Source organism: Rousettus aegyptiacus, unplaced genomic scaffold (genome assembly GCF_014176215.1).
Source record: "Rousettus aegyptiacus isolate mRouAeg1 unplaced genomic scaffold, mRouAeg1.p scaffold_m13_p_1, whole genome shotgun sequence".
Classification (NCBI taxonomy): Eukaryota; Metazoa; Chordata; class Mammalia; order Chiroptera; family Pteropodidae; genus Rousettus; species Rousettus aegyptiacus.
In genome coordinates, this window is record NW_023416284.1 from 176922890 (window position 1) to 176937129 (window position 14240).

At 44.2% G+C, this 14240-nt stretch overlaps 1 protein-coding gene across 3 annotated transcripts in view; it reads right to left on the reverse strand.

The window, feature by feature from the left end:
• Nucleotides 1-14240, reverse strand: part of CNKSR3 (CNKSR family member 3) — a 77077-nt gene that overhangs the window by 32877 nt on the left and 29960 nt on the right. For all 3 annotated transcript variants that reach the window (XM_016156321.2, XM_036222899.1, XM_016156319.2), the window contains exon 2: nt 299-462. Coding sequence is in view for 1 of the 3 variants with exons in the window: in XM_016156319.2 (XP_016011805.1) it covers nt 299-462 (164 nt within the window). In the remaining 2 variants the exon portion in view is untranslated. The remainder of the gene's footprint in view (nt 1-298; nt 463-14240) is intronic.

Consider the following 14240-nt stretch of genomic DNA (forward strand, 5'->3'; position numbering starts at 1 on the left):
CAATTCTGCCACTATGGCATAAAAGCAGCCACAGACAACACATTAAATGAACAGGCATGGCTGTGTCCCAATAAAACTTTATTTATAAAAACAGCGGGCCAGATTTAATCATAGGCCGCGCTTTGCCAAATCTTAATCTAGTATTTATTTTCTTCCTTACTTATATTATCTTCAGCTCATTACAACGGGCCATTAAGAAAAAGATGATATGCTAAACTGCAAGCAAACGGTGAAGATTTAAAAGAATAAGGTTCTAAAGAACGACATCACAGTACAGAACCCCTTCTCCTGAACTAACCAGTGCACAGAGAAGGTCGACAGCCTCCAACACAAGTTCCTGGTGTCCAATTCGTGTGACACCGAGCTCCTCGAGGTCCTGATGCGAAATCTGCAGCAGCTGCTCTCCATTTATTTTCTCCCGTTCAAACTTGTGGACGTACTGCTGCAGGCAATCATCCAGCCCTACCAAAAAAAGCAAAGAAGGCCATTATTGTCATTCTGTTTCTTGACTCAAGAAACGGCCCACATTTAAGTCAATCTAAGAAATTGCCACTTATGCTCCATTATTCGAATGTCTGTATAATGTGTATGCTACCTGATGGACACCTTTCCAGTGTATCCTCAAATAGATTTTAAATGTGCAGCACAATTTTGGGAGTTACCTTCCCATTCCCATTCAACTAAAAGAATACACTCAACCCCTCTTGCTTCAAAATGCTAGTTATCTGTACTAGACATATGTTGGGCTGTTTGCTAAGCAACTTTTCCTTTGGGACACCAACCCTCTCCCAGCCCACGTGATCCCAGCGGGCCTGCCAATCAAGATGCTCTGTCACAGTGGTTGGCCACAATATTTTATCAACCAGCCAGTGTTAGGTTCTGGGATGACCATGTGACTCAAGCAGAACCAATTAAAATCTTCTTGATGTTTGATTTATGGACAGAGAAAGACAGAGGCTCTTCTTTCCAACTAGAAGTCATAAGGACACAATTTTGGGGACTCTCATTTTTCCGATCAGTTTTCTGGAAATAAATCCACTTAAGAGAGAGAGAAAAAAATGGCCCAACAATATCATACATGTCTGTCCCTGCAAAGGAAAAACGTCTGATGAAGACAGAATCCAAAGGAGAAGGTACCAGCAGCGGTACCAGAGAAAAGCAATGTTAAATGAGTCAGCTTACAGGAATTTTTCCAGCCCAGATATTACTGCCAGTAGTGTTGTATTTTGATGTTCTTATTAAATGATTAAAATAGGATGGGCAACTAGAACTTGGAAATCTTTATCTCTACATGGAGAACTCTCTGGTCAACTCGTTTTAATGGTTTTGTTGGAATAAAATTTTATTTTAATCAACGAGAGTATTAAAGCCTAATAATAAAAGCCACCTTAGTGTTTTAAACTAATAGATTTATATGAATTCAATTTCAACACAAAGGTCGTAAACTCAATTTAACTAAAACAGCATGTGTAGAAGGCATAATGGTGTCTCCTCACCTCAAACACACACACACACACACGTATTTCATTTACCTCTCATAAAAGCTCTGCTATGTGCATACTCTCTAGACTAGGAAAAGTAGACACAGGTCTCGCGCTTACTCCTGGCAATACTAAAGCCTATGAATCTTAAAGTCTGATGTGCTAGGCTAAATAATATTTCTACCCCCACAAACTTTCCCCATTTGCCTCCTGGTAAGATATAGGAAGAGGAGCAATTTCCTGATAAATATTTGGGACTATCAACTATAGGAAGAGGAGGTAAGAAATAATTTTATGGTAACCAGATGAATTGGAAACAATCCATCTTCCCTGAAGTGACATCTGTCTAGCAGAAGGGCTCTGTCACACAGCAAGGGAGGTCAAGGACATTAATATAAACCCAGCTCCACTTTGACGGCCTTGAGCCGCAAGTGGCTTCTGCGGTATATGAGTCAAGAGGGCAGTGGAGGCCATACGAATCAGCAGGTATTGATGGCAATGCCCCGCCTGGGCTGGGGTGACCAGAGGCTAGTTCTCAGCACCTGGAGCCAACCTGGGTATCTATAGAAGGGTGGTATCCATCCACAGCAGAAAACAGTGACAATGGGCTAAGGAAAGTCTCCGAACACTTCTATTGCTACTTCATAGACGACTAAATTAGGACTCCATAACCTTCCTACAGTGACGGAGCTTGTAAGATGCCAAGAGAAGGATTTTTATAGCCCTTTTCTTCAGCTCGATACAGAAGAAGAGACTGAATTCAAATCTAGGTCTGCATGACACACGCCCTGCTCTTCTGCATTCTACCTGGCAAACACAGGATCATAAAAATTCCTCTCCATGCATCTCCCTAAGTAAGCAGTAAGGTCTAATTACAAAAATCATTAAAATACAGTCGAGGAATCTTAGAGGTATTTAGAAGGTACTTCAGATCTCACTGAGTCCAAAACATTGAGAACGTTATGGACGGAAGGCTGATTACTGTGACTTGTACCCTAAATCACTTAGCCAGCTCTAAGCCAAATCAAAAACAATCGTCCTACGCTCTCCCGCCTTCACGGTGTTCTCTCCCCTTGCCTACTTTTAAACCTTGTTGTGGCTGAAATGTGCCTCCCCGAGGTTCAAATGCCGAACCCTAACCCCCACTAGCTCAGAACATGACCCACTGGAGGTATTATCCGTAAAGAGGAGATTAAGTTAAAATGAGGCCACATGGGTGGACCTGAATCCAATGTGACTAGTGTGCTTTTAGGAAGAGGAGACAAACAGAGGGAAGACCAGGGTAAGACATAGGAAGAAGACGGCCATCACCAGCCAAGGACCACAGCCTGGGAGGACACCAGCTCTGCCGACTCCATGACCCCAGACTTCCGGCCTCCAGAACTGCAAGAAAATGGAGTTCCGTTGTTTCAGCCACTCAGTCTGTGGGGCTTTATTGCGACAGCCCTGGAAAACCAACATCAACCTAATAACATTTTATTTCGTATTCATTCGCGTGTGATAAACTCTTTCCTAAAACAAAATAAACCAGGCCCAATGACCGACTGAACTGAAATTCGTGTTCACTGTGCCAACCAAGTTCATTGCTCAAAATACAAACATAAAAGGGACAGACTCGTTTCAGTTTGCGCATGCAGTAAAAATTAAAGCGAAGAAACCACGCACAATGGATGTTCATTAAACTTCACCTTTGAATAATAATTGGAAATAAAGATAAGGTGAGATTTCCCTTTTAACTAACTGTGGAAAGTTTCACGGGAAAACACAGGATTTCAGAAGTAGTTTTGGAGCATTAAAAAAACGATTTGAGACACAGAGAACAAGGCTGAGATGAGAGGTATGGTGGAGATTCCAGATAGGACAAGGGTGCAAATGATCAGGGAATGAAAACAAGAATACAGACCATTTCCTGAGAAACAGGCCAGAATATCCTTCAGGAGTCTCAGGGAATATAAATGGTCTGACCTCGAATAATCCGAAGATCCCTGAGAGGTAGGAGAATTATCAAGCAAAAACGTGCTGTTGCTACCTTCCCACAAACAGAATACAGAGTAGCTTTGCAAAGACCTTGCCCACAAGGGACTTGTATATTGAATATGCTAAGTTTTAAATAGTATTGTTCCCAATTTTATTATTCTAATACATGTTGGCCTATTGTTCAGCTATCCTATTGTTCAGAATACAATTAAACATTTATAAACGGCTGAATCAAATTATTAAGCAGTCCTACAATAAAAGGGGGAAATCCCCCATTTCAAGTAAACTGGTTTTAGAATTTGCAATAAACCAAATAGTTTTTACCTATTTGTCAAATGTGCCTAATTGCCAGTTCTTGGCTTCAAAGGAAACTTACAGAAAGTCTAGCAGGACGGAGACATAATTAAACAAAATTAGGTTAAACACATCCCATTTACACAAATTAAGTTGTGCGCATAATTCAACGTGGAAAGATCCAGAAATAAACAGGCGAGGGGGTTGCCGCAGAATGAGGGTTGGAGGAAGAGTGCCCCTGATACCTCCCCTGTCACGAAATCTGGCTGCAAATAACGCTAAACGTTCAAAGAAATCCAAAACGCAGAAAGGGTAAGAAGAAATGTTTTGCGATTGTTTTTAAAAACTGTTAGCATTTAAATCAGAACGTGACAGAGGAATGGCCGAAAGACGGAGCTCCAATCCCATCTGAATTCTTGCTAACTGGGTACGTGGGGCGAGTCAGCGGCCTCATTTGAAAAAAAAAAAAAAGAGAGAGAGAATAATACGACCTACTGCATAGATTTGTAATGAAAATTAAATGTTAATAGTTATAAAGAGCTTAGAACCCTATCAAGCACAAAATACTCTACATATTTTGTGAAATAAAAGAAATGTAATTCATTCGGGTCCTCCATTTCAGAATAAAACTAGAAACACAGAAATTCCCAAGTGCTTAGGTAGCACCCTCTGGAATGGAGTAAATCAGAAAAAAAAAATAACAAAATCTCAACAGCCACGGAATTACCTTCCCCACAAAGGGTTTCCAAATGTGGGAACTTGCCATAGTCGTTTATTCCACCTAAAAATATCGTAGGAATTGATATCAGAATATAAGTTCCATGAAAGTAGAGGCTTCTTTTGGTTTACTGCTTACTCCCCAGCTTCTACAACACTGCTGATACACAACGTTTGCGGAAAAAAAAAAAACAAATGAATGCATGAAGAAAGTCAAAGAACTTCACGTAAACGTTTTCAAGGTCCATTAAAGCCTTCTGGACACGCAGTATAAACGTCACTCCCTTGCTCCAAGCCCTGCTGGCTCCCTCCTGCCCTTTGGATAAAAGCCACAGCCAGCAGCATCCAGTGCCGTCTGCCCGGCTCCCGCCTGCCTCCTCAACCTCAGGTGGTGCCACATTGTCCCCCAACTGTGCTGGACACTGGTTACGTCTAGTGTTTTGACACCCCAAGCCCTTTTCCACCTCAAGGCCTGTCTGCATGATGTTTTGTCTCGAGAATGTCCTCTCCTCCTCATTTCTCAGTCTCGGCTCAAATCTCACATCACAGGGGGGCCTCTGCCTGATTCCGGTAAGGGAGCCTCAGCACCCCCTTTCCTCTCTGTGAGTCCTGTTGGCTTCCTTCACAGGACTCAGCAAACTCGTGAGTATGCATTCCTTAGCCTGCATGTGCCTCTCTAAAACACAGGACCGCGACCATGCCTGTCTGGATTGGGCATCATTACACCTCAAGCGTGACATGGCACAGAGAAGGCACTCGAATATGGGTTGGATACAAGAGCACAAAGAAGGAAAACTTAGGTGAGGTTGAAGAAGACAGTTCAGAGAGGTGTAAATCGGGGAGGGTGTATGACCCCCGCGACCCGTCAGTATTCTCGGTGAACCTATCCAACTCACACCTTCTGCTTTGTCTTTCATTAATCCTTTGCGACAAGAGCTGTGGACATTCACAATGGGAAATGAGGAAGAAAGGTCCCAGCCCTCGCGGCCTCGGTGGGGAAAGCGTGACGGGGGAAGAGTCTTTTAGGTTTCAACGCAAAATTCCCACAAGGCTGCCATAATCATGAATGCCGGCTCTCGTTTCTGAGTGACCGAAGCAAAGCTTTCTCCTTGTTCTCCAGAAAACTACGCTCTAGGGGCCACCACATGCCCCATGTCCTATGCTACTCCAGTGACATGACTCTCGCAGGTTCTCTCCTCTTATAGTCACCTTTATTTCATGCAGGAGGAAGAAGAGCATGTGGGCCTACGGCTCTAATTCTTTCTAGCTATGTGACCTCAGGCAGATGATTTTACCTATTCGCCAAAGTGTGAAATGCAAGAGGAGTAGGAGCTGAGGTCCCCAGCTATGTTTCTATGATTCTGCCATCTTAGGGCACTACCTTCTTCTTCCTGTCTTCAAATTAGCAAGACGCCACCATCACCCAGAGCCCTGTGAGCAGAAAGATCGAGGGCTTGAAGATCAGAGCCAGTTCCTATCAACAGGACAGGCATTTGGCATTTTTATACACAGTGACTAGCATGTAAGAAAGTAGGACTTCTGAGGTTATTATACATTATAAGATCGTACAGGCCCAGAGTTAGAGCAGAATTTTAAAGATTATACTCTTGCTTTTTGTATCATACTTAACACAAAAACAGGTCCTGTGCTGGCTTGGCTGGCATCGACTCAGGATGCAGAGCCCCCGGGGAGAGCAGACAAGGTGATGTCTAGAGAGCTCTGAGCTACTCACAAGAAAACAAAGAAGATTCTACATGTGGAGACACTCCCACGGACAGGCAGTATGGACTGTCCTTTTTCGAAGTACACTCGAGAAAGTCAAAGGCTTGAATGAGCCATACAGTCTCAGCTACCAGCATCCTCTCCCGAGTGCCGCCACGGTACAGAAGCAAATGCAGGTGAAAAACCACAAAGAGGGCCGTATTTGGTGAAAAAACAGGCGGATTCCAGCCTTGGACCTGCAAAACCAACGGCTTCCAACAAATTCTAAAGTCTTGAATGCAAAACGGTATTGATAAAGCTTACCGAATACCGTGGATAAGAAGAAATCAAGTTTTCTGTGATATAAAATTAAGACGAGTAAACTAGAATTGGGGAAAAAATATATATATAATTATACACAGAATAAAAGCAAACCGTTAACTGTCACTTACTACATGACTGGCACCTTTCTAAAACTGAATATAGAAATGCCTAAATCCCCTTAATGTCCCCAGGAACACGGACTGTAAGAGTCCCAAGTAGACGATGAAATGCTGAGACACAGAGGGGAGGCGACTTGCCCAGAGCCACACGGGGCCAGGGCTCACGCCAGGGGTGCTGGCGCCGAGGTCTCTGCCCTTCACCTCCAGCCTCTGCCTCTCCATCCTCCAGCGCGCATGGCTCACTCATATCCCTTTAACTGATCTTAAGGAAAACACAGTTTTAGGTAACAGGAAATTGCACAAGTCATTAAGCTGACTTAGTTTACTGCCTGTGATCGCATCGCCCTCAGAAATGTTAATGGCCATGTCAACTCAGCAGCTCTCCCACCTAGATGGGTCCAATGAGAAAATCAAGAAACTGAGCACCCCAACGCCGACACACGGGTGGCGTGTTATCAACAAGCCATCTGCAGGGATTGGGGTTCCATGTTTCTTCACAACATTCTAAAGTATAGGTGAAATGGATTCTGTTTTTTTTTTCCCCAAGAAATTTGGATAGAATTCTTCTCTAGCTTTTTCACTTTTGAACGTGGCTCTAGAAACTGGCCCTTTAGGCCAGTGGTTACCGCAGAGGGTAATGATACACCAATAAAATTAGCTGCCTTCAAAGGATTAAATATCTGTGGGCTTCACAAAACTCTCTGCCTAGACTGTCCAAAGTTATTTTCCAAAAACTCGAATTTAGAAAAAAGAGGAGTTTTCCGTATGCCATTAGCATCCTAGAAAAAGAGCAAAGCAGAAAGAGACAATACCACCGAAAGGACAAAAGGGGTAGCACCTGTCAGTGCAGGTCCACAGACCTGTATACTCAGAGGCTACAGAAAAAAAAAAAAAGAAAGAAAAGAAAAAAGAAAGAAACAATCGCGATCTGTGGTTTGCTCCCTACGTAGAGAACAGCTCAGTTCACTAAGCTCATGTACCAACTTGCATTTTACCACAAACAAAAACAAAAGAAGCACCTGCCCTACAGGAGCACACACGAGCACGAGCTAGGATGCCGCAAAACTGGGAAACGCTGTGAAACTGGAGGGTTCGTGCTGCCACAGCCTGGGACCCGGGCTCTGCCCTCAGGGCAGGAAAAGAGAACTTCCGGCAAGAAAGCGTGTGGAGAAAGGGAGAGGAAGGATGAGCGAAGAAAGATATATTAAGTTGTTCTCCTCCACTTGTATTTTGTTTTGTTTTGTTTTGTTTTTTTACAGAGGGAAACTTCCTACCCAACCCTCACCAAACACCTCCATCACCACCCCGAAACTCAGATATTTGACTCAAATCACCTCCATCCTTTCATTTGCCTAGTTCTTGTCTTGGAGGGGCATGGCACTCCCAACAAAACAAAAGCTTTGCACTTGGGAGCTCTAAAATAGTGACATTTTCCCCAGAACAAAGGGTTCATTCCATCCGAGTCAACTTCTAGGTATTTATTTAGCATCAACTAGACACTGCCGAACAGCACTCACGAGCATGGGAGGGGGAGGAGCTTACAAATGCCTCCAGGGATGCTCATGAAAAATACAGTCAGTAGGTGGTCCTGAGGAGGGCCAACGACCGAAAATGCCATCTTCTTTTTATGGTCAAAACACCTGTTTAGTCACCCAAGCGAAAAACCATGGGTCATATTCCTAAGAGGTAACCAACCTCTCGAAGTAATTTGGCATGAGGCTCATGCCTGTTAGGAAAATCACACATCTAGACTGATGTTTTCCCACTGAAAAGCAAGCATGTAATTGGAAATTTATTTTCACATCTATTATTCATTTATACTGTCTATGATATAACACACGTGTGCGTGTAGGTGGATACAGACACACACACACACACGTGCCCACAGCCGAAAAGTACGAAAGGGCTTATGCATGCAGAAGAAGACCAGGACACTGGTTTAAAGTCAAGTCTCGAAGTTCGACCCTCTAGGATCGCAGGATGCGAGGCCTCCGCACACGACACCATATGCCCATCTTCCTAGAAAAGTCTTCGGGCAGATCTGTGCCTGGCTGGCTCTCTCAGGTACCTGAGGCCTCCATCCAAACGTCCCCTCTCAGAGCAGCACTCCCTGCCCATCCAATCTAACAAAAGTCCATCGATGTGTCGCCCGATGGTCGGTCGTTGGCACCACAATTCAGTGCCAAGAGGAATCCCCAGTTCGGGGTGTGGTGAAGACGGACGCTTTATTCAGGGCGAACAGCGTAACGGGGATACGGGACGGCTGTGAGGGCGGCGTGGCCGTGGGACAGCTCGACGGAGCTGCAGCCCAGTCGGGACGCGGCACAGCGGCAAGGAGGCCCTGAGGCGAGGCCCGCCCCCAGCGAGACAGCCCTGCTCAGGCCCAGAGGTTCTGGCTCTTGCTGTCTCTGCTCCAGCCAGGGCAATGCAGTCTGCAGCCTTCCATCCTGGCTGGAGAGCCAGAGAGAAGCCAGCTGAAGCGCAGCTTGCATGAGAGTCCCGTTTAGAAACAGCCGCTGGGCTCTGTTGTTAAATTCCAGCCCAGTCAGCCCCCAGGAGGCCTTCTTGATGGGTTATCTTCTCTCTCGAGGCTGATGGCACTTGTCACGGCCACTTCTACCACACTGCCATTTGATTTTCTCTTTCAGGCATCACTATTTTAAATCAACTTCTTATTAGGTTAATGGCCTCCTGTCTGTCTCCTCCCTCTAAACTGTCTGCACCGCAAGAGTTAGGGTCCCTCCCTGTCTACCTCATCACCTACCTATCTCCAGCTCCGTGAACAGGCTCTTCGGAGGCGTTCGGGCAGGAACTGCTGAATGAATGGACCCACGCACTCCAGGACAGCCAGAGGGTGTGATGTCGGAATGCAAACACAGCGGATACAGAGTCAGACGACCTGACCCAAAATCCAGCCTGACTTAATTTCCTGTGTGTCTAGGGACAGGTACTTACTGTTAGACATCAGCTTCCTCGGTTTTAACGTAAAATAACATGAAGGGCCGTGTCTGAGATTGCTCTGTAAATCACGAAGCACTCTACTAAAGACGTCTTGCGTCGCTATTTACAAAGCGGCATCGATGAAAAGATAAACTAAAATACATCCTTAAATAAGTGGCTTGATCTGACACGAGTAAACTTTCTCCTCTTCAACCCCGTTTTGCAAATCTGACCTTGGCTGACTACCTCTGAAATATATGACGATTTGTTTACAAATTATAGTGGAAAGTACAGTGTAAAGACCCACGTTCAAGTCCCTACTCTATTATCCAATGCCTTTAAGTCCCTACCTCTTCTGTTACATATAGACACACACACATATATACACATATAATTCTATTATTGATACATAAAAATATATACATATATATTCTATTATTGATACAATTCTATTATTGATACATAAAAACATATACATATATATAAAACCCACATAAATAGAGCACTACTGTGAAGATAAAAACATAAAGTTATACTTTGCACGGCAGGTTAGAACCGACCCGTGTCCGTCTATGTTAAGATGCTGGCTCCAAAGGCCACATGGACGCCATTAGGAAAAGCACAGCCCTAATAAGAGAGGAGCAGTGGCAGTGACGATAACACCTCCGTATAAAGCCTTCTAGGGCAAGTCACATGTTTCCACGCCGCCTGGTGTTATTAAGACATCATTCATGTGACCAAAGAAGTCACCCTTTTAAAGCATACGATTCAGTGATTTTTAGTGTATTCACAAAGTTGTGTGACTAGGATCTATTCCGAGAACATTTCCATCACCCCCAAAAGAAAGCCCGCACCCACTAGCCGCCCCTCTCCATCCCCCGTCTGCCCAGCCCCTGCAATCACCAATCCACTTTCTATCCCAATGATTTGCCCATTCGGGACATCGTAAGTGGATTCATCCAGTATGTGGCCTTTGGTGACTGGCTTATTTCACTTAGCATAATGTTTTCAAGGTTTATCCATGTTGTAGCACGTGTAACTACTTCATTCTTTTTTATAGCTGATATCCCATGGTGTGGATATACCATATTTTTAATCCATTCATCAGCTGATAGGTGCTTGGGTTGTTTCTACTTTTTGACTATTATAAATAATGATGCTATGAGCACTCGTGTACAGGTTTTTATGTGAACATATGTTTTCAATTCTCTCGAGTACATACCTATGAGTAAAATTGTTGAGTCATACGGTGACTCTATGTTTAATTTTTTGAGGAACTGCCAAACTCTTTCCCAAAGGGACTATACCATTTTTCATTCCTACTACCAATTTATGAGGGTTCCAATTTCTCCATATCTTCACCAACATTGCTATTATCCATCTTTTTTATTAGAGCCATGCCAGTGGGTATGAAGTAATATTTTATCGTTATCAGATTTTAACACCCAAATTTAACATAGGTCCTCAGAAATAAAAACCAAATGCCAGATAGCACAGGGAAAATCCAGATTACCGAGGCATTATTCCCCAACTTCAGTCATTCGAGAACTACCTTTATAATTTTGCCAAATCCGAGCATCAATTTTTTTTTAAATCGATTCGTTTTTAAAATCATTTTGAAAAATCTTTAAATCACTGCTACAAGTTAGTATCATTTGCCACAAATAGAACATATCATAAACATAAATATAATGAAAACAAAGCAAAGTTAGCTGGATCTAATTTGTCTCCCAAGGCCTGCTTCTTCATGTTTAAAGGAAAATTGCAAGTGACAGATGTTGAAGAAAGGCTAGCTACAGTCTTCCCTTGACCTAGCTGGACAATCTGAAATCATCTCCAGCACTGTCACAGGCTTCTCACTTTGGAAGACTCTCGTACAACATCTCAGGAAATACCTTTCTGGAAAGAGAAGCTCAGAGAGAGTTCTCTAGTGACGATTATACTGTGTGTGTGTGTGGGCGGGGGGCGGGGGGCGATGTTAACGCACAATGCCCTAAACAGCTGTCATATTTGGGTAGCTTGTAACACTTGGCTGAGGGGTGTCCCTTCCTCGTGTTCAAATATCCAGCAAGTCAGTTGTACTCAAGCTGCAAGCACCTGGCTCTTCAAGTTTCAACAAAAACAACAGAATACAAATTAAAATAAAGAGCACCTGTCTTTGGGTAGGCAGGCCCAGACAACGCGACCTGTAATGTGACAAAGTGCCTGGATAGGCTTGACTGACAGCCTGGCCCCAAGCATAATAAAAATCACAATGCCTGATTGTGCTCAAAAACTTCCAGCCTCCCTCACCCAGCCCAACGCACGTACTATTTATATTCAAGTTAGATAAAAACAGTGACGGTATATTTGGGCACCTCCAGATTTGAAGACTAATTATCATCTGTAGTCATCTATTAATAACAAAATATTAATAGCATCTTCTATTAAGAGAAAAAGAGTGAGTATTAAATTCGAGGGTATTCCATTGCTTCTTTACTTGGGCACCCCTTCTCGGCCCTCAGCCCTCAGCTCGAACATCCCCTCCAGTGGGAATACTCCCTGGCTCTCAACACTCAATCCCTCGTGTTCTGAATCTCATGGCAGCTCCGCATTCCCTTCGTAACATCTCTCTCTTTATAATTTAATACTTGCATGACTGGTGTTTGTCTCCTCCGCACGACAAACTCCATGAAAACCAGAACCAGGTTGGTTTTGTTTATCATCATACCCTCAACAGCTAGGACAGTTCTTGGCACACAGTATGTATTTGAGAAGTATTTGTTGAATGAATTAATTCAAAGGATGCCAAGACTATGCTATACAGTATAAGACTTGGCTGTGTTTAGAACCGCCGCCAAGAGTACATTTCCAAAACAGCAAAATGACACAGGGCAGGGGCTCTTCAGCTTCATGGGTTTCCCGCTAACGGACCACAGTCCACTCCATCCCATACAACAGAAGCCTCCCTGTCTTCCACAGAATGAAGTCCGATATCTAAGTCTACCGATGAGCTTTTATGGAGTGTCTGCTCGTTAGTGGAGGAAGACTTCATGACAAGGGAGGGTCGAAGGCAAGACAACTAAAGTTAACTGGGTGCTGAGAGTCGCATATTCCTTATTTTATCCACACACGCAAAAAAAAACCCTTTGTCACACCGTGATACAACTGAGACTTGTGATATTTAGTGAGCTGCTCAAACTTACACAGCTAAGAAGTGGTCAAACAGGAACAAGTACCTGGTTCTTTGTGAGCTGAAGATGTTATACAAGTGCCATAGAGAACATACAAGTCGGAATGGATTGGACAAGCCTAAAAGAATAGACAAAAGTTAGCTGAGAGAGACGGGAGCAGGGGAGGAAGGGCGGTCCAATACAACTACTTCAGAAAGGTAATGCTCACTGACCATGGTCCACATGCTGGACTCAGGACACGCACTTCACAAAAACTCTCTGAGGGGGTCACCGCTCTTGTGCCCATTTTACGGAGTCAAACTGTGGCTTGAGAGAAGCCACTTGAACGAGGTCAGATCACCGGCAAGTGTGTGAGATCTGAGGCCCAGCCTGCATGGTCGTAGAAGAGCATCCATGCCTTCCTCCACCTCCCGCCATGATGCTGGGAGAGAATGGCATGAACTAGGACTCAGAGACGAGCGAAGAAGTTCTGCAGAACGTACCTTTAGTTAGAGCCCACTGCACGTCAAGACGGGGCACGGCGTGTGGTCAGCAGACCTGACCGACACGGCCTCTGCTCTCCAGGAGTTTCGACGGATGAAAGACAGGAAGACAGGGCAGATCTGAAGAGCCTGGGGTCTGACGCCAGGTCTCCTGGGTTCAAACACTGATCAGTCATGCGACCTTGGGCAATCACTTAGTTCCCCTGTGCCTCAGTTTCCTCCACCACTAAATGGCAAGAATAATGGTACCTCAAGGGGCTGTTATAAGAAAAAAAAATAGGCTAACATAAACATACCTGGTACACAGTAAGCGCAAATAAAAACATACGACCTTTTGTTATTCTCAGAACTAATGAACAGCAAGGTTAGATGAAACAGGCAGGGCCAAATCAAAGGACCACGGGAGGGAGGGGAGTTTGGTAGCATCTGAAGAATATGTAAGGGGGAGGGGGCTAAACAAAGTCAGATCCTCTAAGAAACGTTTCTGAGCAATCCACTTGTGAACGGCGTGAGGCCAGTGAGATGAGGACTACGGCATCACAAGAGAAAGATCAGATGACAGACTAGAAATGTCCCCTGAAAGTTAAAAATTAATCAAGGACAACAGCGAGGGTTTGAACTATGTGAGCTGTGAGAATTCAAACTCCAACCAGACATAAAAGGATGAATGGATATATCTGAAATGGGAGAGAAGTGTAGGCAGGAGGTGAGGTAATGTGTTTCCTCCTGCACCTGCTGAGCTGACTGTACCTTTAAGTGAGTCAGTAAGTGGGCACGGCCCGTGGGCACGGGGAGGCTCCAGACAGGGGCCCTAGCCAAGGGCTGGCCCAAGGAAATTACCATTCGCTGAGCATATGCCAGATTTAAAAAGTACATGGTCAAATACAAGTCTCATTTTTCTGAAGAGTCCACAAGATCAGTCTTATTCTCTCCCTGCCTTTTACGAGGGAGTTGATGTAAGAGGGACTAAGAAAATTGCTGAAGATGACACTCTCTTGGAAAGTGGGAGAACTGGTTTTGAGATCCAAGTTC